At 37.5% G+C, this 24,833-nt stretch overlaps 2 protein-coding genes across 2 annotated transcripts; both read right to left on the reverse strand.

Annotated features, from left to right (window-relative positions):
- Nucleotides 1–536: 536 nt before the first annotated feature.
- LOC147854858 (Ribosomal protein L35) lies at nucleotides 537–8,529 on the reverse strand. Its single transcript, XM_087331777.1, has 4 exons — nucleotides 8,311–8,529; nucleotides 1,305–1,363; nucleotides 1,137–1,221; nucleotides 537–953 (listed from the first exon to the last, which is right to left on the reverse strand). Exons 1-4 carry the CDS (start codon nucleotides 8,461–8,463, stop codon nucleotides 864–866), a joined length of 387 nt encoding a protein of 128 aa, XP_087187903.1. The 5' UTR covers nucleotides 8,464–8,529; the 3' UTR covers nucleotides 537–863.
- A 1,478-nt stretch (nucleotides 8,530–10,007) lies between these two features.
- Nucleotides 10,008–24,394, reverse strand: LOC147854859 (SH3 domain-containing protein). Its single transcript, XM_087330946.1, has 26 exons — nucleotides 23,902–24,394; nucleotides 21,072–21,131; nucleotides 20,900–20,992; nucleotides 20,589–20,817; nucleotides 19,519–19,625; nucleotides 19,366–19,431; nucleotides 19,165–19,265; nucleotides 18,924–19,018; nucleotides 18,787–18,807; nucleotides 18,606–18,701; nucleotides 18,403–18,523; nucleotides 18,000–18,188; nucleotides 17,719–17,927; nucleotides 16,290–16,561; nucleotides 16,097–16,198; nucleotides 13,645–13,821; nucleotides 13,318–13,506; nucleotides 13,008–13,246; nucleotides 12,778–12,924; nucleotides 11,997–12,201; nucleotides 11,730–11,858; nucleotides 11,512–11,649; nucleotides 11,233–11,319; nucleotides 10,518–10,685; nucleotides 10,394–10,453; nucleotides 10,008–10,305 (listed from the first exon to the last, which is right to left on the reverse strand). Exons 1-26 carry the CDS (start codon nucleotides 24,151–24,153, stop codon nucleotides 10,234–10,236), a joined length of 3,624 nt encoding a protein of 1,207 aa, XP_087187072.1. The 5' UTR covers nucleotides 24,154–24,394; the 3' UTR covers nucleotides 10,008–10,233.
- Between the last annotated feature and the right edge of the window lie 439 nt (nucleotides 24,395–24,833).

A 24,833-nucleotide genomic window follows, 5' to 3' on the forward strand; every position in this document is an offset into this window, starting at 1 on the left:
CCCTGTCTCATAGATTTAATAAAATTTATTTTGGGCTTTTAACTTTTTAAAACAATTTATGGTTGTGATCTCCATTTTGTTTGTTCACTTTCCCTTTCCTCAGTCACTATTTTTATTCATTCCAAATGCATACACGTGTTATGGTGTACTGTCTACTTACATTATGTTTGCCAAATACATCCACATTTGACAAAAATTCAAAAACCTTTTGAAAGACAAATGGTTTTGCAAGGACTGCAAATCTGAATAAATGGCTGCAAGGATGAGTAATATGCATCTCTTTGTTTCTCTCATTAAATACTTAGTGTAATACGCTTGTTACATACAAGAACATTTGTACTCTATATATATGTTCAACACAATGCATTAGTATAGAGTTATTCTGGCCAATATTTGGGAGTGGGAGAATTGGCGGTTGGCCTATGCTTTCATTACAAAATGCATATTTTACGAAGTCAGAATAATGCTATACTAAGTTTCACTTTAAAAGAAGGGAGGCACAATGCTTTCATTTCAAAATACACATTTTAGGAAGGTAGAATAACTCCATACTATGTTTCATTTAAAAAAAATGGAGGCACAAAACTTGAAATTCTCCCATAAATTTGTAAGTTGGCCTGAGGGTTGATGGGACCATTACCCTTGGTCATGAGTTGAACATGAAAACCTTGACTGCACCATAACAGTATTTCTAGAGTAAGATAAGAGAAAATTCTAAGTAGAGTTCCTCCTAGAACTAAAGACTACACCTAAATTCCAATCATGACCCGTTTTTGTTGGGTTCTTGCAAAATTGCTTGCGGATTCCAGCTGCATTCAGTCAGCTTAGGTAATCATCTACATTATTTTAGACTATTTACTCTCTCAACCGAGAAAATTGAGCTTCTTCATTATAGTAGCATATGCAGGATGCACAACCGTAGGTTGTCGGAGTTGACGAAGTTGCTTGTTGGTCTACAACCACAGGGCGAAGTTAATTAAAATTCAATTTCTTCAGGATAAAATGAAGGCAAACTAAAGTTAATCATAATAAAAAAGATAGCCAACCATACTAAACATTTTGAAAATCTACCAGAACACCTCTTAGAGGTATTCTGGGTATCTTGGGTGTTTATCTGTTTGATCAGTCATTCTCACCTTTGAATGTGCATTATGTCGTTTCCCCGCCTTCCATCGTTTGACCTCTCCATTTGCTTTTGTTTTAAATCTTTCTTTAAAAGACCTTCACAAAAAAGGAGCTTTTGAAAACATGTGAAGAGCATATTTACAATAATGATTTAGCAAAGGGGCTTTCATTCTACTGACGAATATGCTTTAATTTTGTATTTCTTCAGTTTGGATGCATACATCCGCTGATGTCCCACCTGCAGCATAACAATTCAAATGGTTACATAACCTTACATAACATCTTTCTACTTGCTTTAGGTTTTTATTAATTTCTTTAGGTTTACCATTGACACTTTTGCATTATGTATCTCAGAATGTAGGGGGTTGAACACATGGTGGAACTTCACCGTACATCTCACTCTTTCATTTTGTACCAACTAATGAGCAGAGATCCCATGATACAAATTGGCCACCACTTGGCCAAACTATATACAGCATGATCATAGAGTAAGAATTGAGTGTGTGGGCAGAGAAATGGCTACTGTTTAGTTCGACAGGCAGGTTTCTGGAAAGGGGTTCACTGCTTTGGATCACATATTCACCCTTAGGCCCTTCTTAAGTAAGGAAGCACACATAACAGGAGAATCTATTGTTTGTGGCTTTCAAGAAAGCCTTCGACACTGAACCACATGCAGTGACTAGAGAGGTCCTTGGAGTCTCAGTAGATATGCCATGAGCAATCTATAAGCTACGTATATCCTAATGGTTTCTCAAAGATCATGGCTAGTGTGATTGGAGTGAAACAATGATTTCCACTATCACCAACTTTCTTTGGTCTTTAAAATTATGAGATATTAAATTACACAGAGAGATCAGGTGGTTCATGAGCACGATTAGCAGAGATAGATCGCATGATTGGTGCATGGGCATAATTATAGATTTTACTTTTATACAAATTGCTGGTTGAATTTATCATCAGGTCGCCATGGGTGCACATCAATCTCTTGCACCCTGTAGTGTGAAATGCCAGCTCATGACCTATTTGCATCAATTAGAAATTCAAGTGCAGAAATATGCAAACAAATATGTGGAAGAACAAATCTGCCAACTCCGCCATTGGGATGTGGAATCAGTGTTGTTAATGTAATTATCAAGTTTTCTACAATTTTTTATTAGAAAAAAGAATATGCATTATAAAGATAGAATACATTTAATATGTAGAATACGTTTAATACTTCAAATATCAATAGCAACAAGCTGGTTCTTTGCATGTGTTTATGCACTTTTATCAAATTTTAGTAACAATATATATACACATTCAATTGCAAGGCCCACTATGCAGGTAATGAAACACAAAGACCAGTGGTTGCGACTGTTCTTGCTAGAACTTCAAAGGCAACAAATAAATCACAACAGCTCATTAACAAGAAGAAACTTTCTTTACCTCCATTACTCATGATACAAGTAAATAACTACCCCAAGTTCGGTATCAGTGAAAACATTTGAAAAGGGTTAAAAAAATCAAGAAATAGCAAATTTTCATGCACCTAGGCTACAACCTTGTCAACCGCATCATTGGCGAATAAATGCCATTATACCTTATACCAAAGGCCCTTGCCTAGCTTCAGGCATCTCTCCATCTTGGTTGGCCCCATGTAAGAGATCCTTTGGAGGCAGAAGTTTCCATGTATCTTAACTTAGAATGTTTTAAGGCTTAGTTAACCATATTCTGTGATACCTTAGGCAGTTCTATCAATGTAGTTAAATGTATTTTGGTTTGTTATCCTCAAGGATGAGACACCATTTGAAGTTGTTGTCCCTTGGCTTGTTAAAAGACTTTAATAGATTTCTATTTCTCTATCATTTAGGGGTTAACCCCATACACTGTACTACTACTAGAAACTGAAAGGTCAATAGAGTTCTATACCCTTCTAGGAGTTTACAAAAGCATGTTGAAAGTAAGGACAATACTCCAATCTTCTCCTCAAAAACCCCTGGGATTGATTGGATGCTTACTGCAGAAAACCATCAAAGCAAATTTATTTTGTTCAGCTATAACATCCAGAAATGGACTGCGAGCTATAAACGTTGATGGATATCTGGATGTGAGCATAGAGGAAAATAATCTACAGGAGTTGATGTTTTATTGGAAGCTCAACTCAAAATGAAAAAACAGTCCAACATAGATCTAGGTTTGAATGTTTATTGCCGACACATTAAAACTCAATGTTGGCAAAATTGTCAAAGGTAGATGGCTAATGCCTAAGCTCACTCTAAACACCCATGTGCAAGAGAGCAAAAGGTGCCATTACATTGATGCATGCACACTCACATGGTGCTGCGGAATATTCAGTGGAAAAAGGGAATATGTAACCTATGTTGCCTCAATTACAAGAAACTGAAGAGCATGTCGCTTTGGAATACATCGCATATGAGGACATCAGGCAAGATTCTTATGTATTCCTACAGGGCTGTACTATTTTTGAAGAACTCCTGATGAAGACAGAACCATCACCAACATACCAGGAATGCTTGTTGCTCATTTATTCAATCACAGAACAAAACTCATGCTTTTCCTGTCCTTTATCTCTGCTATTACCCCTCACCAATATGGCTGGAGAGAGCGCTCTCTAACCATTACTCATCCCATGGGTCATATGGCCTTTCCCCTGCAGACGTTAATTAATACCAATCATCATCGTCATTTCTCTCCCATTGCTAATTTATAGATTTCCAGAAAGCCTTCAACACTACCACATACTAATGTCATGCAGCAGCTAGAAGTCATACATAGAGATCATGAATCACATAACATAGAGAGATTTTGTGGATCAGAAGCATGTCCAGCAGGTATAGCCATACAAATATTACTATATGCTGATATTGTGCTGATCTCTGACATTCTGAAGGGGTTACAAAGACACCTTAAAGTATTTTGTATGGACAAAACTTTGATGGTAAACATAGATAAAACTAAAAGTAATGATGTTTAACTTTGTCAGTAAACATAGATAAAACTAAAGTGATGGTGTTTAACACCACTCAAGCATGGTAACCAGATCAGAACCAGAATCCTTCGTGGAAGAGGAAAAGGTGGCATATACACAATTCTACACGTACCTAGGATTAACATTCACAGGGCCTCATATCAGAGGTTGCTTGCGGTTGATTTTCTCATGGATATGCAGCCCTTGATGCTCTTGACAGACAATGTGCACATTGCAAATCCAAGAGTCACAAACTAAATTGTGGCTATTTGATACACTTGTCACACCAACTCTTAATATGGTGTAGAAACCTGGGGACTGAGTCTTAACAAGGAAAATAACTAGAAAGGTTTTGAGAGACCTTTAGTCTCAATGATTGCCCACACGATAAGAAGCAAAGCATCAATGGCCCATGATATAATCAAGGCAGTGGTAGGAGCAGCCCTAATGATCATCAAGACAAAAAACCAGTATCCAACAGCTTTTGGAGCTCCCTAAACAAAGGTACTCAAGGTTGGCACTTATGTCATCAAAACAACTCGCTGAACATGGTGATGCTGAAATGCAACAATGGTTTTGAGTCACATGGCATAAGCAACAATGTACTACAACGGTTCCAATTTAGCTTGGATTGTCCCATCTAAACACGACAAAAGTGGACATGAATAGAGTGATCAGAACTGATATTATCAACTTGGAAAATAAAATAACATGAAACAGCTTCTCAACATATCTTGGTAGGAATATGGCCCACTATAAGACATTTTTACACATCATAGGATGGATTGATAATCAGGCCCTCTTATATGGAGATATATGTGTTTGAAATGACAAGTCATTAGTATTTCCTCTATTTCACGTGCTGCACACTGTGATAGGGCAGCAGTGAACTTCACATCAGTAAGAGATTGAGGTATTCATTTATGCATGAATACCTCTAGAAGAAAGAATTTTCCAATTGTGTCATCGGGGAGTGGAATCTGAAGAAGACTATGCTTGTCATCACACCGTTTTTAATAAGAGGGAGATAATATTGCCTCTTCTACGCCAAGTAATGGAATATGAGGGCCAATGGTGCCTAGGGCTTTTCTTGCTAGAACTCAAGAGACACAAGGAGTAAGTTGTTTAGGGACAACAATACCATCACACAAACTCATCAACAAAGAACAATCACAACTTTCTTTAGACCCATCACTCCTACTCATGTTACAAGTCAATCAAAGGCTACACAAATAGGCTCCCGACTAGGACATTGCAAAGGGGTTAAAAGATAAGGAATAATAATTCGTCTTGCACGTAGGCCCCAGCCTTATGGACCACAATCTCACCACCTTGTCATCAACAGAGAAAGGCCATTATCTCCCACAACCACAGCTGCTCCCTCATTTCAGAGATCTCTCCATTCTGGATTGACCTATGCTAGAGATATTTTGACAAAAAATAGTATGGTATATCTTACTCGAGAATCTTACATGTCTAGATGACGAGATTCTTTAGTTGTATCTTGTTATATTTCTATTGACTTTTTTACTTGGTTACATTTTAAGACAACATTAAATTTTGGTTTGTTCTCAAAGACAAGACAACATTTTAAGATGTAATCTCTTGTTTGGTCTTATAGGCCATTTTGGCCTCTTAAAAGACGATAATGTATCTTCTTTCTTTCTTTGTCAAAGAAAGAGACAAACTTAAGGCTACTCAATAATCAAGTGATACATTGATACATATAGTAATGGAATGCAATATCCTTAAATGGTACAAACAAAGATGGTATAACTTTTAGACGAGACACAAGATCCGTTATGTATGGAAAAGACCAAAGGGGCAACACATGGATGTATGCTCTGCAAATTCCTTTTATCCAATTGGGTTCAAGTCATCTGGTTTGCACGATGCCAAATTCAAGAATATTTGGAGTGCACAAACAGGGAACAGACTGGAGAATATGTGTTGATGTTTGCATCGGCCATATTGGAAACCCTCCACAGGAGATGGAGATTGCCCAAGCTCACATCTGGATACCAATGCCCAAGAAGCTGAGACACGCTACCACACTGATGCAAACATGCTCACACAATGAAACTGGAAATGGAAACTAGCTGAATATAAAAGAGAATATATGACCTACGCAACCTCAGTGTACGAAAAACATAAAAACATAAAAACATGTCACTTTAGAATGCCTCACCTATGAGGACATTTGACATCTTTTTTTAAGAATACCCCACAAAGTTGTAATATCTTTCAAGAACTCCTAAAGAGGGCAGGACCGTCGCTGATGACACTCCACATGCTATATGCTCGTCCATGAAAGAACTAAACACATGGAGCATCAAAACAGTAAAATTTGGCAACTAGTTAAGTTTTTCAATTCAGAATTTCCACTTTCCTTTAATTCTATCATCACAAAATCCCCAAACTACATCGCTAGGAACTGTTCTTTATAACAATTGTTGGTTCCATTGGTAATATTGGCCCCTTGTAGACATTAATATATTGTCATCATCATCCTCTATTATAATAGCACTAAGCCATATTTTGCTTTATAAGCCCATGCATCTGAGTTCAATGCTCACTACTTGCACTAATTTACTAAATGATACTGCGGAGAATGTAGGGTTTGAGCAACAGAAAACATTACCCGCATTTGAGGCTGTACATCCAACAGCATTTTGTAAATCTCATTTGCATCTTGGAGTGGACATCAAAGAGGACATCACATTCTTCAAATGACATGAGACACCAAAGAGTTCAATGCAAATGGGGAATTGATAACTTCAAGATGACATTTTACTACATTTTCCTTCATGCATGCATTTGGTCTACATGGGATAACAAATGGGTAAATGTTATTCAAACACGCAATAGCATGGGCATAGTATGGTGACTGACATTAAATGGCACAATGGGATACCATTGTTAAATACTTATTTCCTATGTTCTGAGGAAGCTATGCTTCTTTTTCAAAGGTTTATGATCAGCTCTTGGCCCCAGAACTAGGACCACTATCCATTATTAAAATATATGTTTTGGAACATATGCCACATCATATAAAACAGAAGCGCCACAAACAATCTCTTATCTGGTATCTTGAGTTGCAAGAGAACACTTGCATACAGTTGATGCACATAAAGAGAGAGACACAGATCATGCACATACATAAGCTTATACCAAAATTAACACAGAGAAAAAGACATTGATGGGAACAAGTCAGACCTGCTCACAGTTCATGTGATCCCCCCCTCTTGGAGACATTATGTAGTGGAGACCTACCAATGGGAAAGATATCTTAAACTATCTTGTACCTATGGAAAGAAGTAGATTGGCCATGGCAAAGCTCTCATTACCATGTCTTTCCTTTGTGAACTTTGAAGGAACACTTCACATGGTTCTACAAGATTGGCTTCAGAACAAGACATAGAAGAGCTACAGGGGCCTAATAAATGCAAGGTTTGAGTGATAAAGCTCTGTGAATAGGTGATTGGCAATGAGAAATCGTAGAAGGGATATCAGCAAACCTTTTGAAGTAACATCATGATCATGCAAGGATACCAACTCTCATTTCTCACCTTCATTAAGACTATATATAGAGCAGCTGCTTGAGGAAATGGATCTCACATCTCATCTCTGTTCCCACCCTCACACCCCACTTCTATTCAAGCGATGTATAGATATATTTGAGGATAATATTACTCTCAATGACAAAACCCCCTCTTCTTATTCACCATTTCTCCAACCAAAACCACCATCCATTACGCTGCTATATTGCTCCCAACAACAAAAAACATCTTCTTCTCCAAACAAAACCATCGTATACCCATGCCATAGAATCCTGAAGGTGATATCAACAGCAGGTTTCCATAGCAGCAAGACTTAACAAAAGTTCCCACTCACTCAAATGTTGGAAGGTTTGTTGTTGAGGAGCAACTTGTACAATTATGGAACCCTAAACACCACCAAGGTTCCTGCACTAATGCCCATCATGCAAAAACAATATGCATTAAAGCCATCCAACATAAACCAATTTCCGAGACGTCTGTGTAGTAACAGATTTGAACCCTTGCTGTTACCCCAATATTGCGTACTACACTAAGTTTTCCCTTCTCAAAATACCTCACATAGCAAAGGCGCAACATTTTTAAAGAAAATCAGAGACTGGTGTTGTAAGATTCATAAGTCGAACAAGAAACACAATGAGATGTAGGGTTTATGAGCACCTGGTGGAAAGGAGTGATTGGCAGAAGAGGCCATGACCAGAGCGAGTGGCGAGGGTCTGGTTTCCATGGAGCAGAGGAGGATGCGCGGATGTGTGAAGAAGAAGAAGAAGAAGAAGAAGAAGAAAGAAAACGAAGGAGGAGGTGCCTCATCATACTCAAACCGCGTCTGTGTCTGTGTCTGTGTCTATCTTTCCATTCATTGACCTAGATAGACCTAAGGAGTGGGCGATCTTAGATTTTACCAAACAGGGGAAGGACAGGTCAAACCCTGAGAGGGAGTGAGAGAGAGAGAGAGAGAGAGAGAGAGAGAAAGAGAGGTAGAGATAGAGAGAGAGAGAGAGAGAGAGAGGGAGTGAGAGGTGGAGAGAGAGTGAGAGTGAGTGAGTGAGTAAGTGTGAGAGAGTAACACTTCCTGATCTCTTTGGTCTTCGGGGTGGGGCTTATGCCAACCATTGCCTGTTCTGGGCCTCTGTCTGGTTGATGTCGATTGAACTTTGATGTAAGCTATGTGTCAATAGACGGGCTCGCGATTGCCTTCTCGACTTTATACACACTTGCTAAGAGATCGCATTTCATCTTTGCACGATTCGATCTTGTGTATCGTTCCTCGCCCCTATCGAGAATGACGAAGCGTGCATATGGATCTTCTGAAAGTGCCTCTCACTAAAGTGAGAAATCCTCTCTCTTTTTTTTAGTTCACATGAAGATGGATCGTGAAGATTGCAATTTTCGTTCACGAGAAGATGAATCATAAAGTTGCGAGAACGCATCCTAGTAACTATGCAAGCTTTAACCATCCTACACACCACTCCTACAACTCTATCTCATTGCTTTCGAGAATAATTTGCACATATTACATTGTTGATGCACAACAAAAGCATCAATTGTTACATGTATTGATTCTTTTGATCCATGAGAGTATACGAAAACGTGTGACTCCCCCATGAGAGTACACTCAATAGCTTGGGTTGTATTATACATATTATCTCTCAATACATTGACTACAAAACCTAGGGCTATCATAAAATTTGCACATGTATCAGAAACTTCCCACCTAGAATGAATAATTACCTACATTGGTGACACATAACATGTCAAGGTGGCAATTACTTTCATCCTTTGGGCAAAACACATACAACATAGATTGAGAGTTAGTAGACATGATTCTTGATGCTTCCTTTATAACATGAAGGTTTTGGGGCTAAATGTTACTCATTGAAAAAACTGCACATAAAACATGGCTCGACATTTACATTGATATTCGTTTCACAATGCAAGGATTTTGCAATAAAGGTTACTAAAACACCATAAATTCATCCTGATAGAATCAACATCCGTATATTCAACGAAGAAAAGCCCCACAATACAACGAGTGTTAACAAACTTAAATTAAACATCACGTAGATCATAATGTACAAAATAACCTCTTAAATGGATGATGAGAGCGCATGAATACATAGTGAAAACGCTACTACTTTCGACCCCTTTCTGCCACCAAATATGCCCATTTGGCAGACTGAAATTTCCTTCTATCATCTGAGGTGATTCACAAGTTTTGGCAGTTGGTGAATGTACTCACACAACAGCAAAGGTTGTGCACCATTGGTGAACGTACTTACACAACAGAAGTTGTGTGCCACATTGATCTCTATGATGAACGAAGTTTTTTCAAAACCAAATGCATAATAAGCAATTTGATATATCTAGTTTTAGATTATGATAATGTTAATTCTACTGAGACAAAATAAACTCAGATAGTTGGGATGTCATGGGGAAAAAACTAACAGAATGATGATATGTATCAACACCCCAAAAACAAACACGCAGAATGTCACGGAAAAATAACCAATGTTATACAACACGATGAAGAATGGATTGAATCAAAATCTAATGTATCTAAAGATAAATGACTCTAATTTTCATTTAAGAGGTTATATACAAGACGGGAACTAAGCCCGAAATTTTACCATCTCTTCCAGGTCGCTTTTTACGTACCTGCAATTGATGAAAACAAAGATTTAAAACTAATCAAGATGTTAACAACATCAACAATAAAACATTTTTCAGTACACCATATCCTTACATGAAACCATCCATCAACTTCATACTCTATCTCTAAGTCTTCTCCAGCTGTCAAGTTGAGCTGAACAAAACAGAATCTCAGAAAGACATTACATAATTAAATATTTTCAAACAATATCACATACCTCTTCATCGCCACCCGCAGTGAAATCATATAGAGCTTTACCAAACTGAGGGGTTTCATGTGGTGGCTCATCGTCATCATCAGTTCTTCCATGCATGCCATCTTCAGGTAGATTATCAAATGAATCCCAGTTTGCACCAAATTTTTGTGCACCCACCCTCGAAGCAGCCTGTAATATAGAATTTAGTATTTAACTAACCATGTACTAACAATCTGTTTTCTGTACTTCTTAATCATTCATTGTCTACTATTAACCTTAAAAACATACTCTTTTCCCCACTTTGATCTAAAAATGTTCAAAAGAGTTAATTGAACACACAAATCTTCGTTTTGGCACAAGGATATGGTTGCCAGCCATTTCCACAAACGAGATTTGAAGGGATTTCTGGAAAAATGATTGAGCTTATTATGTGAATTCAGATAGACAGAGATCTAAGAGCTCATATGAAAATATGTTCATCAACTGTTATACTCTGAGAAATCTATGAGCAAAGGTTGCTTCAAGGACGACGGCTTAGTTTCCACTAATGGGTGTTAATAGTTTGCAACCTTAGACAATGACAAAAACTGGCTATCACTCCTTTTTGGAAACATGAAATTGTAGCAACAGGAAACCGTTCATGCCAGACCTGAAAGTTATTTCTATGGATTACGCAAAGTCAAGGATCTCTTAAAGATGATCATAAAAACTCCTTTCTACAAAATTTGTAGATTACCATATAATCTGGTGGCTGATCTTGCAAACTCGATGAATCCACAGATGAGCTGCCAATTTTGCTTGGTTGTGATGACAACTGTTTCTCCTGTATATCAATCAGGAAAAAGAGAGTACAAAATATAGTCAAAAAACTTCCAATGAAAGATATATTCTAGCAAAGTTAGTTGCATTTCTTAAGGTCCACGCTATTCATTGTCATTGCACTCTTGCACACTAGCATCTACTGCCCAAAAACCTTCCATCATTGTTACACTAATTATCCAACAGTAAGTCATACCCAAGGTGAGTAGCGAGATGCACTTGATCCTCCAAACAATGAAGGATAGCCCAAACCACCAAAATGAGAAGAAGTCACTGTATTATATGATGCAACAGATTCAGGAGATGAAGATCCTGATGACTGTCCATCCACATCCTGCATAACAATTGTTCGATAAAAAATGTCTACTCATGGATTCTGCATTGTATGTTTATATCATCCTTTTGAGTTCATACCTCATTTTCAGATGTTTCGAGCAATTGTTTTGCCCACATATCATCATAACTTATAGATGTTCTAGATAAGTTGCCTTCATCTTCAACTTCAGGAGCATCTGTACCAGCTCCAATTAAAAACTCATTGACCTGCAAGCCAACATTAAAATGAAGAAATTCCATATTTCACACAGATCAGATTAAATTTTTTTATAATCCATGTTAAAATCATTGGGATCAAGGAGGGTGTAAAAATATTGTACTTTTAAAGTCAACAATGAAACATACCAAGTCTATTGTTGGAGCATTTCCTGTCCACAAACCATCACTGAGACCTGCTACAAGTGGTTCACCTGTCACAATCTGTGCCGGAGGAGGATAGAGAAGCTGGTTATTCAGTAGATCAGATATGCCAGTTGCAACTGCTGGATCATTAAGGCCACTTCTAGCATCTATACGGTGGCGATTCCTATATATATTGATGAGCCCCGCACTGTACCAAGAAATATTTTTAAGAAATATGTTACATAACAAGAATCAATGTGCTCCTCAACAAGACTTATGGGAGTCGGAATAAAGAAACAGCCAGCCTATATCATCTGGATATTAAAAGAATGCATGAAAATACTGAATTATAACAGCGAAAGTTTGAGGATGTCCATCAAAGGAGAGAAAGTGTGTTAAATGCATGGTGTTGGATAGTAGGCTCAGATATGACATGCATACAAATTTACCAAGGTATTGGGAGTGACTCCAAGAAGCATATCATATCAAGGTAAAAGGAAAAACGAACTCTGTTAAAAGTAGCTACTTTGACAAGGAAAAAACACCAAGATCAGGTCAACATACAAAACCCAGCAGCACATCTGACCTATCATCTGTTGTTCAACGGAATGTCCCATCTGGGACATACCGACATGTTTCTGAATGTTCGTGTGAGAAAACAAGAAATCTCCCACTGTTTGCAAATTGTGAAAATCTATAGATGATACGGATAATCTACTACAAAATACTTTACTAAACTTAAAGGGCGTTTATTGGAGTTGATATACTTAGGATAAAGATATACCTTGTTGGGCCAAGAGGCAGATACTTAGCCCGAGGAACATAACAAAACAGTGATGTAAGATCCAAAAGTCTTTCATGGGTTTCATAAAGTCTCCGAAGCTCATCATCTGTCCATTCCTGCTTCTTATTATCATGATTTCTCATTTCCCTGCATGTCTAGACAAATTGAGACACTGACTTAAAATATAAAACGAAAATGGAAATGTCAGAAGCGATAAATTATAATCCCACCTAATAAGTTCATCTTGTGCTTTATACATTTCATCCAACAACCTAATCATAGGCGATAAGATAGAACTGAGGCCAGTTCCACTAGCTCCTTGATCCTCCCCATTACTAGCAAATCCATTTATGTTTTTGCTTAAACCCCCTTGTGCCAACGCCTGCAGAAGTTCATAGACCTGCAATCTGTATGGTTCTCCTGATCTGATAGCAATAGTCATGAGTGCTTGTGCTGCCACTATTCTCACCTGAATCAGGAGGAAAAAGATTTAGTTAACCATCATGCAATAAACCATAAAAAATCACCTTGGTATCTCACCTCCCAACTCCCACCAAATGCACAACGTTCTAAGCGAGTAAGTGCGGAAGCAAGAGTTGGATTTCGTGAACTTGCTGCTGCTACCATCTTGTCAACATCAAGCATCATCAATGCTGTACCAGGTGGTGTAACCGATTCCCAAGCATATTCAGAAGCAGCATAATTTGCATTCTCTCCCAAAAACCACACCTTTGAACATTAAATGACAGGTATTGACACATCATCTTCAGTTGGCTTAAATCGCCAAAATAGAATACATAATATTATATTTTAAAGAGTTTATCCACATCACAATCTTCCAAAATGACAAAATCTAAGAACAATTACCGCCGCTTGGACAAGCTTCTGCAAGGCAAGTGCTGACTTGGGATCTGATGCAGATACTCGATTGCTTGAGTGATAAACTGGCATGGATGAAGGCTGTGGGGGTGGCAAGTCGAGAACAATAGTGACTGCCTCTAAAGCTGTATGCTTTCCACTCGGTCCACAGCCTAGCAAACATGTCTTCAGATTCCAGAAATTGAACACATAAGAAACTGTATAAAAGTTAAGAAATATAAAGTTCGACTAGCTTATTTAACAATACAAAGATGTGATAAAAGCCCATCATAAAAGTGACTGGCTCATTCTGGAGATCATCATGTTTTTAAACAAGAATCATCTAAGAAAGCTTGATCCAGAATGAAAGATGTTTAATATCTGTAGAATCACCAAATCTTCTAATAACAAAACAGAATATGAAGGATTTTGATACAACTCGCGTCAATATAAGCTGTGGTGGTCAGTGTGTGGTTGAAAGAATCCAGCGAGTGTTCAGATTTTGAACAAAATGAAACAATAGTTTGAGTATGTATTTTACATGAATATCAAATAGCCAATGGTATGTCACAATAGACTACAAGCCACACTAAATCAGAATCATATACTGTATTCAAATGTGACATCAACATGTCATGAACTTATAATACAGAAATCCAACTGCCAACATGATATCTCCATTATATCAGTTTTAAGTAAAAAGTTGAGTTGCTCAACATTGGAGATAAAAGATGATGAAGAATATGGTCCAAAAGTTTGCAATGTTCAAAATGAGTATCACAATTGCACAATAGGAAACTGCGAGAAATTTGACATTTTCATATGCATAAAATGATATTCACCACTACCATGTAAGCAAAGGTACATACTGTTACAGTACACATTAATTATGCACTAGGAGTCAAATTTATAATAGAGAAGCCCAAAAGTGAGCCTATCTCAGTGATGCAGTGGCAGCAAAGCAAGCCAGTGATTGTATAAATAAAGTAGGCCACTATCCAAAGGAGGTCATTCTTCCCACTCCACATTCCTATCAGTACGACATACGGTTCCGCATTTTCACATAGAGCATGTATCTCACAATTTCTACCCCAATTTCCATTGACATGTTCCCAGTGGAAAAGTTTCTCATCACATCCTTAAACGTCATATGTTCAAATCCTACATGGGCCAAAAATAGTCATGTTTGCAAATTTTTTAGAAGTACTGATTTTTGTAGCTAAGGATGGCTCATCACTAGCACCCAAAGATGGCTCGCGCCTAATTCCTAAGGATGGCTTGCCCCAAGCTCCTAAGGGCAGCTCATCGATTGCACCTAAGAAACCTGCTAGAATAAATATGATAAAAGATTGATACAATCTCATGGCAGATTAACTATAAAAGAGAGGGTGGGATCAAAATAAGTTTCTTCTTTGTCTTGATGAAAAGACGTGACTAAGCTTCTTCTTCCTCTTCTTCTTAGTGATTCAACAAAAGAACTTCATTAGGGGTCCTTCTGATTGTGTATTGAAAAACTTGATTAAGATCAGGGGTCTTCTTTTTGGTTGTCTAACAAAAATACGTAATCATGATTAAGGTCTCTTTCTTGATTAGGATTGAGAGGTCTTCTTCTTGACCAGTTGACTGAAAGGTCGTTACCGGTCTTGTTATTTTGGAACATTTGTGATTTCTTGAGTATCTCTAGTACGCGAGGTTTATAAGCACACTTCTTACACACATCAGAGGATGGATTCATCATTAGGCCACTTTATATGGACATACATCTATCCTATGCGCTGCACCATGTGATAGGGCATTGGGCAGCTGCGAACTTCATCACATCAGATAGAGATTGAGGTAGGCAGATATACATGAATACCTCTAGAAGAAAGAATTTGCCAATTGTGTTATCAAAGAGTGGAATCCGAAGAACACTTTGTTTGTCACTGTAGTGTCTTTTAGGGAGATACCATTGCCTCTTTACCCAGGAACTACCAAGAAAATGACACATAACTGCAATCCAAATGTAGATATTCTAGGCAAGTGCATTGTTTCAACTTATACATAGTACTTGATGTACCTTTTTTTGTTGTCTAGGTCAAAGTAAAACATTATTGTTTAACATGCTCAAATCTAACTAAAGATGCATTATCCTTGGGTTGCAGTGTCTAAAAGTCTTATCTACACTTAACTTTTTACTATGTGATGGACATATCTAGCCTTTACTATGTAGTTCAATATGCATGGCCAATCTTCAGTACTTGGTCCAACATCATGTCTACTGTTCCGTTTGTATAATCTTCAGTTAGCCTCAATGCTAAAATCAGTTGTAATAGAAAAATGTAACAATAAATTATTTACAGGAATTATGGTAATATGTGTGTGTGTGTGTGTGTGTTATACACAAGGTTAACAGATATACACATATGTGTGTCTTATGCAGAATGTGAATCAATACATTGAAAGAAAGGACTTTACTTACCTTCCAAAGCAATTGCAGTACATCTGAGTCAATCTTCCCAGGAACTTGAGTTGCAAAAAGGGTCGCTATTTCTAGAAGAATTACAGCCATGTCTGGTGTTGCCTTTGTACAAAAAACTGGTAGTTAGAGAAGACTGAAAACCTCCTACTCATTAACCATAAATGCTATAAAATCATGGCATGGGGAATTTCACCTTGAATCTTGCATGAAGAGTCAGCAATATCTCATTGAGTAAGGAGGCAGGCCATGAAGGGTCAGATAGTTCTCCAGCGATAATAGACTTTAACTCATCAAAGGATTCATATGGACTTTGCAACCATATCAGTGCTTTTATGACTGCACCACGAACAAAGACACACTCACAAGCTACAGTTGTTCTCACAGCCTCCTTTAATGATGATAGCATGCTGCTGATAGTTTCCTTTCCAGCAGCTGAAGGAAAAGGAGCGATTTTATTCCGTGGAACTGCAATGAAAATAAAAGTTCCCTCAGGTCACTAATGCAAAATTTCCATAGCTTTAATTTTCCATTCTTCTGAGAGGAAACCACGCAACTTCATAAATCAACAGTCATTTCTCTGTGCCTTTTGCTTTTTTCATAAATCAACTTCATAAATCAACTTGTGTCAGCAAGGCGTGGAATCCAAAGACCACTATGTTTGTCACTGTAGTGTCTTTTATTAAATAAGAGGGAGATACCATTGCCTCTTTAAACAAGGCTTTGGCCAACTACGCAAGGTAATGGAATATGAGAACCAACGATTCCTAGGACTTTTCTTGCTAGAACTCACGACACAAGGAAAAGTTGTTGAAGGACAATAGTACAACCACACAAGCTCATCAAGAAAGAAGAATCCCAACTTTCTTTAGCCCCATCATTCCTATTGAGGCTACAAGTCAATCAAGGGCTACGCAAATGGGCTCCCAAGCAGGACATAACAAAGGGGTTGCAACAGATCGGGCAATAGCAATTTGTCGTGCACGTAGGCCCCAGCCCTATGGACCACAATCTCACCACCCTTGTCATCGACAAATTAAGGCCATTATCTCCCGCCATTGCAGATGCTTCCCTCACTGTGGAGACCTCTCCATTCTGGATCGAACTATGATAGAGATCTTTCGAAGACAAAGTTATATATATTGACTTGAGAATCGTACATGTGCGGATAACAAGATTCTTTAGTCTCTTTACTTTATTTACTTTTATGTTTACTTACTAGCATTTATTTTATTTTGATTTGTTGTTTTCTCAAAGATGAGACAACACTTACGATGTGATCTCTTGTTTGGTCTTATAGGCCATTTTGGCCTCTTAAAAGAAATTAATATATCTTTCTTTCTCTCTCTTTCTCTCTCTCTCTCTTTCTTTCTATGTACACACGCACACACACATATATCCTCTATTTTGGCCATGCTATGCATGAAGTAGTTTATTGAGAAATGTATATTGATTGAAAATTAGCATATGCTTGCCCTCTCCCCTCTCTCTATATATCTCTATATTTATTTACAGATATATTGAGAGATAAAGGAAAGGGCAAGTAACTGCTACCTTTCAATGAATATACATTTACATGGCATAGCATGGCCTAGACCAACTAGCTGATAGTTGAATCCTGTAACCTTCAGCCTCAGATTGATCAGCTTCGGAACTTGCTATATCTGATGCATTTGTATATCCACCATCAACAAGTGCCTCAGGATGACTGTCCTCGTCAACAACATAGCCTCGCAATGAGTATGCTGCAGCTCTACTCTTTCCCATTTCTTGCACAACTCTAGCAGCAGAATGCAAGACTGGCCTTATTGGACTTCTGAATGCTGACTCCAGTCTGTCAAATGCAAGAGTCACTTAGATACAAAAGAAACACTACTTAAATTTGGACAAACTGAAAGTTGTATACCTTCGCATCACAAGTTTAAATAAAGGTTGTGGGCGACGAGGCCTTGAAGATGGCCTCTCTTTTGGAGCTTTAGGTGGGAGTGTACTATCCTTCACCTCTTGTGTATTACTTCGTGATAGAAGTGGAGTATCTGGAAACTTTAAGATTGCGGTGGTTAACATAGCCCAACCACCTGCACGCTCTTCAATCCTATATAGAAAGAGGTACCAACAGACCATAAGTTAGAAATAGAACTAACAAACAGAAACTTCTTTAATAAAATAAAGCATCCCACATCTCATTCCTACCTAAGTAACAAACAGAAACTTCTTTAATAAAATAAAGCATTCCACATCTCATTCATACCTAACTAACAAACAGAAACTTCTTTAATAAAATAAAGCATCCCACATTTCATTCATACCTTTCATTATTATCAAATTTCCCTAAAATACACATGATAGCTTCAAAACAAACTCGTTCACTAGGGTCGAGAAGCAGTTGGTACAAAATAGTTTGATACTGTGACCTCAAATCTCCTCTTTCTGCATGTAATTTTGTAATCACACATTAAAGTAGGAAATGCAAGAGTTTTACTCTTATAGATGCCTGTATTTAGGTACTCACCATCCAAAACACGAGCACGTGATAGGATGAAACAAAGTCTTGCAAGATACACACGAGCTAACACATCATGCATCTGCAATACCTCCTGTAAGGAACCTGTAGAGTGTCCCCAGATATGTAATTACTCCTGCCCTTTCTTAAAACCAGCAGAAATCATATACATAAATGAAATGATGTATACCTCCACTCAAAGCTATCTTTTCTGAAGAGAAGTAAAACACAAAAATAATCAACAAACATTTTAGTTCAAAACTTGTATTTCAAAAAGTCAACTGATAAAAGAAGATGGAAATGTGTGTCAAGATGCCATCAGCTTACCCACAGCCATGGCAACTGCATATGGATCACGTGCAGCCAGTTCAGATACAATGGCCAGTGCATGTCTTACTCCAACAGAGTCCGCACAAGCTATACTGAACACAAAGAAACATATATATACATACACATGGCCCAGAGATTTATTTAGATTTTATACAGAAACATGTCAAGATTAGTATGTCCTATTTTAAATGACAAAAACATCAATGACCATATGCAATGGCATAAGAAATCACCCTACCCCTGAACTGCCCGATGCAAAAAAGCTGGATTTCCCGGATCAAGGGGCAGTCTTCTCAGTGTACTCAAAGCAGCATATTGAAGATTGCTACGTATTGCAGACTGCAACATAATAAGATAACCATCCCCATTACAGTCACAGAAATATGGAAATATATTATCAAAGCTGAAAGTCATTGAACGCTTGTATTAAAACACATACTTCTTTGTCAACAGTTTCCCTTCCAAACATTCCTTTTTTCCTCTTCACCTTTCCAGCATCCGACACCTGTCTTGCAAACCAAGCAACTCTCACACTTCCTAGATTACATAATTGTGGAGCATATAGCCAGTTTAATATATAGTTATGACAAACCTTGTCCAATATGCCAAAAACAATCTCATATAACTTATTCAAAAGATCATCCTCGTTGATTGGTGCATATGTAAGTGTCTTTAGCGCTGCAATTCGCCTAGGATGTGCTGAAAGCAAAATGAAATGCATATTTTTGAGCAATAAAAAGAACAGCATTCCAAAATCTTCTTCAGAACCTAGGATGCACCAAAAGTGATGCTTTATTCCTTGGATACATCAATGCAAGTTGGAGCTTAATAGTAAAAAAAAAAACCATTAGGGCATCTGGCAGAAACAATTTATTACTTGCAGAGGTATAATGGCTGGGAGGATCTACGAAATCCAGACATCTTTGATGTATTTTTCTAGTTAACAGATACTGACAATGACAAGGGGATGGAAGTTCGAGTATGCACCAAGAGAAACCCTCTTTCTTTCAAATTGAACTATTAGAAACATTTGTTCAGGAATAGAAACCCTAACCCAGCTGCAGGAAGCTAAAACCTCTAAAATGATCTTATATTTAAACTTTCAGGACATCAGATGGAAATGTTAAGTGCAAATTATTAAATAATCTGTGAGGAAAATGTTTCTGAGCAAAGAAAGGTTTTTGTTGCTTGACATTCTAAATTTTCAAGGTTTTGTCCTAGGAACCAATATGGTTAAAACCTTTTTTATCAGACCTACTGAATTAGGAAATGTAGGAAATCTCGATTCTTGTGGTTTTGGTGTTCATAAATCCTCCATCTTGAGGTTTTAGCCTCATGATGAAAAATTTAGTTGCTGCTGTTTCCTTCTCTATGCCCTGTTCAGAAAATACACTGCCAAACTTCTTTTTACTCATTTTTTGCATCGAGTACTGCCTGAGATGTGCTAATAACAAAAGCAACGCATTGACACGTAGCATTTTTCATGACATTGTTTTTCTGTCATTCTGGAGATGTGCTAAGATCAAATGCATTGCTTTGATCATAAACTCCATTAATTGAAGCTGAGTGACTTGTAGGTGTTTGTTCCTCCTGAACTCAACATATGAAGCTTTAAAACTAGCCAATCAAGATGATTTATCGCTGAAGAAACAACAATATCACCTTCTACATCATCATTAGCTGCCTCCTTTGTCAGTTGCTCTATGATCCTAGGCACAACATCAGCCCTTGTAACTCCTCCGAAGGCGTTGAGGTCAGCAAGTGCATCCCAATTAGGTGTAGATATCCCGCCACCAGGGGCCGCACCTTGGCTTCCACTATCAGAAAGGATACGGGCAAGATAATAATACACATAGCGCAGCACATGTCTGTCTTCACATTGTTGATGTAACTGTATATCAAATACAAAAATATGGCATGACAGAGACTATCAAAATAGAAATGTCTTACTTCCATAACCAAACATGTAATACCATAAGTAAGGATGGTGCGAGAGATGGATCGACAGAATTATACACAGCCAGCTTTGGGAAAATTTGATGCAAAAGCTGACTTGATGACCCTTTCTGCAAAAATTGAAGTATAATTAGCCCAATCAAAAAAGTCAATACACGAGAAAAGTTATGAATTGAGCTTTATAGACACCTGATCAGCTGCAGCTGCTAGCTCATGCAGGCTTCTAGCAAGCTGAGAGTAGGATACAGGCTGCAGATTCACACATTAAGTTAGGAACTGAAAACATAATGTCTCTGAAAGTCTAAAATATTCTGAAAGTCCAAAAACTCCTGGATAACACTCATCGAATATTTAACGTTCATCATGATTTATGGCCACATGCATCCATGTTTCCTGACCATATTGTAATTTCAATAATAACAATGAGCTGAAAATATAAACAAAATTAAAGGTTCATTAGGATTTACATCCACATGCATCTATGTCCTCAGTGACCAAGTCTAGAATTCAAGTAAACATGCATATCTCCATAAGAGCAAGAATACGTTTTAAATTCACAAAAACGTACTAAGGAAGGCTTCAAGCAGAGTTTCAAATAGTTACTAGTTGCTATGATCACCAAAACACATACACATTCGAAAATACACTACCTCTACCCCTGAGGATTCTCATGTGGAGAATGATAGAGATATTAACAACTTTTAAGTGGCCAAAATGGCCTATAAAAGCAAACAAGAGATTACATCTTAAAATGTTGTCTCATCTTTGAGAAACAACAAACCAAAATAAATGTCACAAAGTAAAAAACGTAGAAGTGACTAAAGAGATCCGTTATCTATACATATAAGGTTCTCAAGCCAGATGGATTGTAATTTTTGTCTTCAAAATATCTCTAGCAGAGGTCTTTTAAGAGGCCAAAATAGTCTATAAGATTGAACAAGAGATTAGATCTTAAACTGATTTTTGTCTTTGAGAACAACAAACTAAAATTAATATAACTAACATAGCATACTAAAGAAACTAAATATCTAAGAACTTAAGATTCTCAACTTAAATATGACGAAACTTCTGCCTTCGAAAATAGGATAATACAATTAGAATATGTGTTATAGACTGAAACTTCTGTCTTCTGACTGAAAAGTAATAAAAAATTTGAGATACTTATACATGTAATAGTTCTAATGACATATCCATAAGGATGCCATGTTCGGAATGGAGAAAAGAATGATTTGAGCAAGAGATTAGATGTGTAGTTTGAACATAAATAATCACTATCTTGCAGAGATGAGATTGATAGTTTTGCCTCACAATACTACTGGTAAAAAGTTATCCTTGTTGATAGCAACCCTTTTCATCACCAAAAACAAAGAAAGTTACTGCAAGCAGTAATAGGTATCTTCGTTTGAGCTAATCTGATAGCTTACTAGACTACAATAAACATAATGATGTGGGGACATTTAAGATTTTCTAATAGGTGATATTATAATGGCCCAGCTTCTAAGAATGAGCACCTCAAATGTGTCAAATAATCATGTGACCCTGCACGCCACAATATACCTTACAACGACCCTCATAATGTGATGGCATCTAAGAACAGCATGACGGACTCCATGATGTAACTACAAGCATATATCAATCAGCCTCCAATCCAATTAAGAAAAGGTAACAAAAGACTAATGAATCCACAAGCTAAGCCGGAAGAAGTGTACTATTGTAAGTTAAACAATAACATAATGGCCCGGATTCTAAGAAGGAGCAGCTCAAATGTGTCATATAATCATGTGATCATGGACTCCACAATATACCTTGCAGTGTGAATGATCATAATATCATGACATGCAACAACAGTATGACAAACTCTATGATATAAACTAGAAGCATATAGCAGTCAGCATCTAATCTAACGAGCACAAGGCGAGAAACACCGATGAATTCACAAGCTAAGCTGGAAGATGTGTAATATAGTAAATCAAACGAACAAAAAATAGCATTAGTGTTAACATCTACTGTTAAAACTCATTATCATCCAAAATGTTTAGGACACCTCGAAGCTCAAAGACCGTCACTTTGCAAGCTCCAATTTCCTCAGAAAAAAGTAGCATTGACCTGCTTGAAATAATTTTGCTCCTCAAAGTGTTTATTTACACAAAAGTAGAATCTTTATAGTCTTTTTTCACTTGTCCTCAAGAAAACAAGTAGAGGATTTCCTGCCTCCTTGCAAGTTTATGTACTATCCTTTAAAACCAACCATCTACCCAATCAATATTACATTGCTACTTATTTTAGCATGTCCTAGTGTTTGTGCCATGCTAATCCCCAATGTCTTTATGATAAAACCTGTGAGTTCTTCTAGCAACCCACAACAATAATCTCCAGCCTACATTGTTAAAGCAGTTCTTCGAAAATAACTGGCAGGCATACAGCATTCCCCAACTTTTTATATAGTCACCTACATAGATTAGTACAGTATTTCACACTCAATGCATGCCACGTTGTCATATCTTCACACTCAATATGTGATGTTACACACTAGAAACAGACACTTACATTGAACAAAATTGGTGGAAGTTTGTAAAAATATACACTACCACTAAATTGCATTGTTTTAATGAACAATGATTCTTTTCTCACTTTGAAAAAATTGCCTACAAAATATGTTGCATCCAACAATTGAAAGGAAAATACAGCAGTGTGAGTTTAGTCTTGATATCCAATAGCACACTTTTAGTTAGCACATATTATACAAATTCTGCAGATGGAATGGTACAATTTTTCAGCTATTATTTATCTCGTGCAATTATACCATTTTGGATATATATGTCTAATGAAAATCATAACATTTTCCACGAAGATATTTCTCTTCTTTACAATTGGTACCCAATACTGAAAATGCAGCTTCTACACTATGTGTAGATTCATTATTAGCAATTATATCAAAATTTCTGATATGATGTATTGATAAAATTCAAATGTGATAATTCACGTTTCGACAACAAAAAAGGGAGCATCAAAGGAGCACCTTTTTCTTCTTTGTAATAGGCACAAGACTATTTTTCACAGGGGCGAGAAGCCGAGCAGGAGATAATGAATCAGCCGACAAAGAAGAAGCAGGAGATGGCTTCTTCGATCCTTTATTAGACTGGTCAGTTACACCTTTACCTAGCGCAGGGAGACTCGAAGAAGAATTAGTAGCTGTAGTAGCGAGAGGATTCGGATCCGAAGTGATGAGATCCATGAGAGTCATGCTCCCTGATTCTTGATTGTTCGCCATAGCTTTCTTCCTTTTAATAATGACGGAGTTTTAGATCCAACCTCTTTCTGATGTTCTAGAAGAGGGGGGGAAGCATTTCTTTCAGATTCTTTCTGCTGATCTTCAGGATTTCTTCTCTCCTTTTCTTCTGATTCCGGTGTCTTGAAAACAGCCTACGGATCTAAGGATTTCTGCATTTAGGGAAGAAACTCGGCCATGGATCCAGAGCTACACCTGCTATGGAGAAGGAGAAGAGGTGCATAGAGAAGCACAGCTTGAGGAGGCATGGAGTTCTCCCAGTTTCCCTTAATTCTCTGAAATGCCCCTCCTGCCCCTAAAATCATATTTTCTGAAATTCCCCAAAATACCCCTATGGACTTCTTCTTCTTCTTCTTCTTCTTTTAGTTAGTGTAGTAGTGGAGCTAAAATGTTTGTTGAGGAGCAGGAACCCCACACCTTCCTCTTCGTGGAGCTCTGCCAACTACCATTCAAGACCCTCACCCTGTAATCTCCCGTATATATCTTCATCTAGATATTTCTTGTTCCACTCTCGGTTTAGTTGTAAAACCTTACTAACCATCCGATTTACACAATTTTTGTTGTTTTTCCCACCCTAGATTTTTCAGATTCGTAGTTCCGGCCTTGAATGCGAGATTAGCACTAATCTTTTGCACTAGCCACCAAATCTCCCCCTCATTGGT

The sequence above is a fragment of the Azolla caroliniana genome, unplaced genomic scaffold, assembly GCF_043228905.1.
Source record: "Azolla caroliniana isolate FFs.n. ecotype wild unplaced genomic scaffold, voAzoCaro1.0.p SCAF_15, whole genome shotgun sequence".
Taxonomy (NCBI): domain Eukaryota; kingdom Viridiplantae; phylum Streptophyta; class Polypodiopsida; order Salviniales; family Salviniaceae; genus Azolla; species Azolla caroliniana.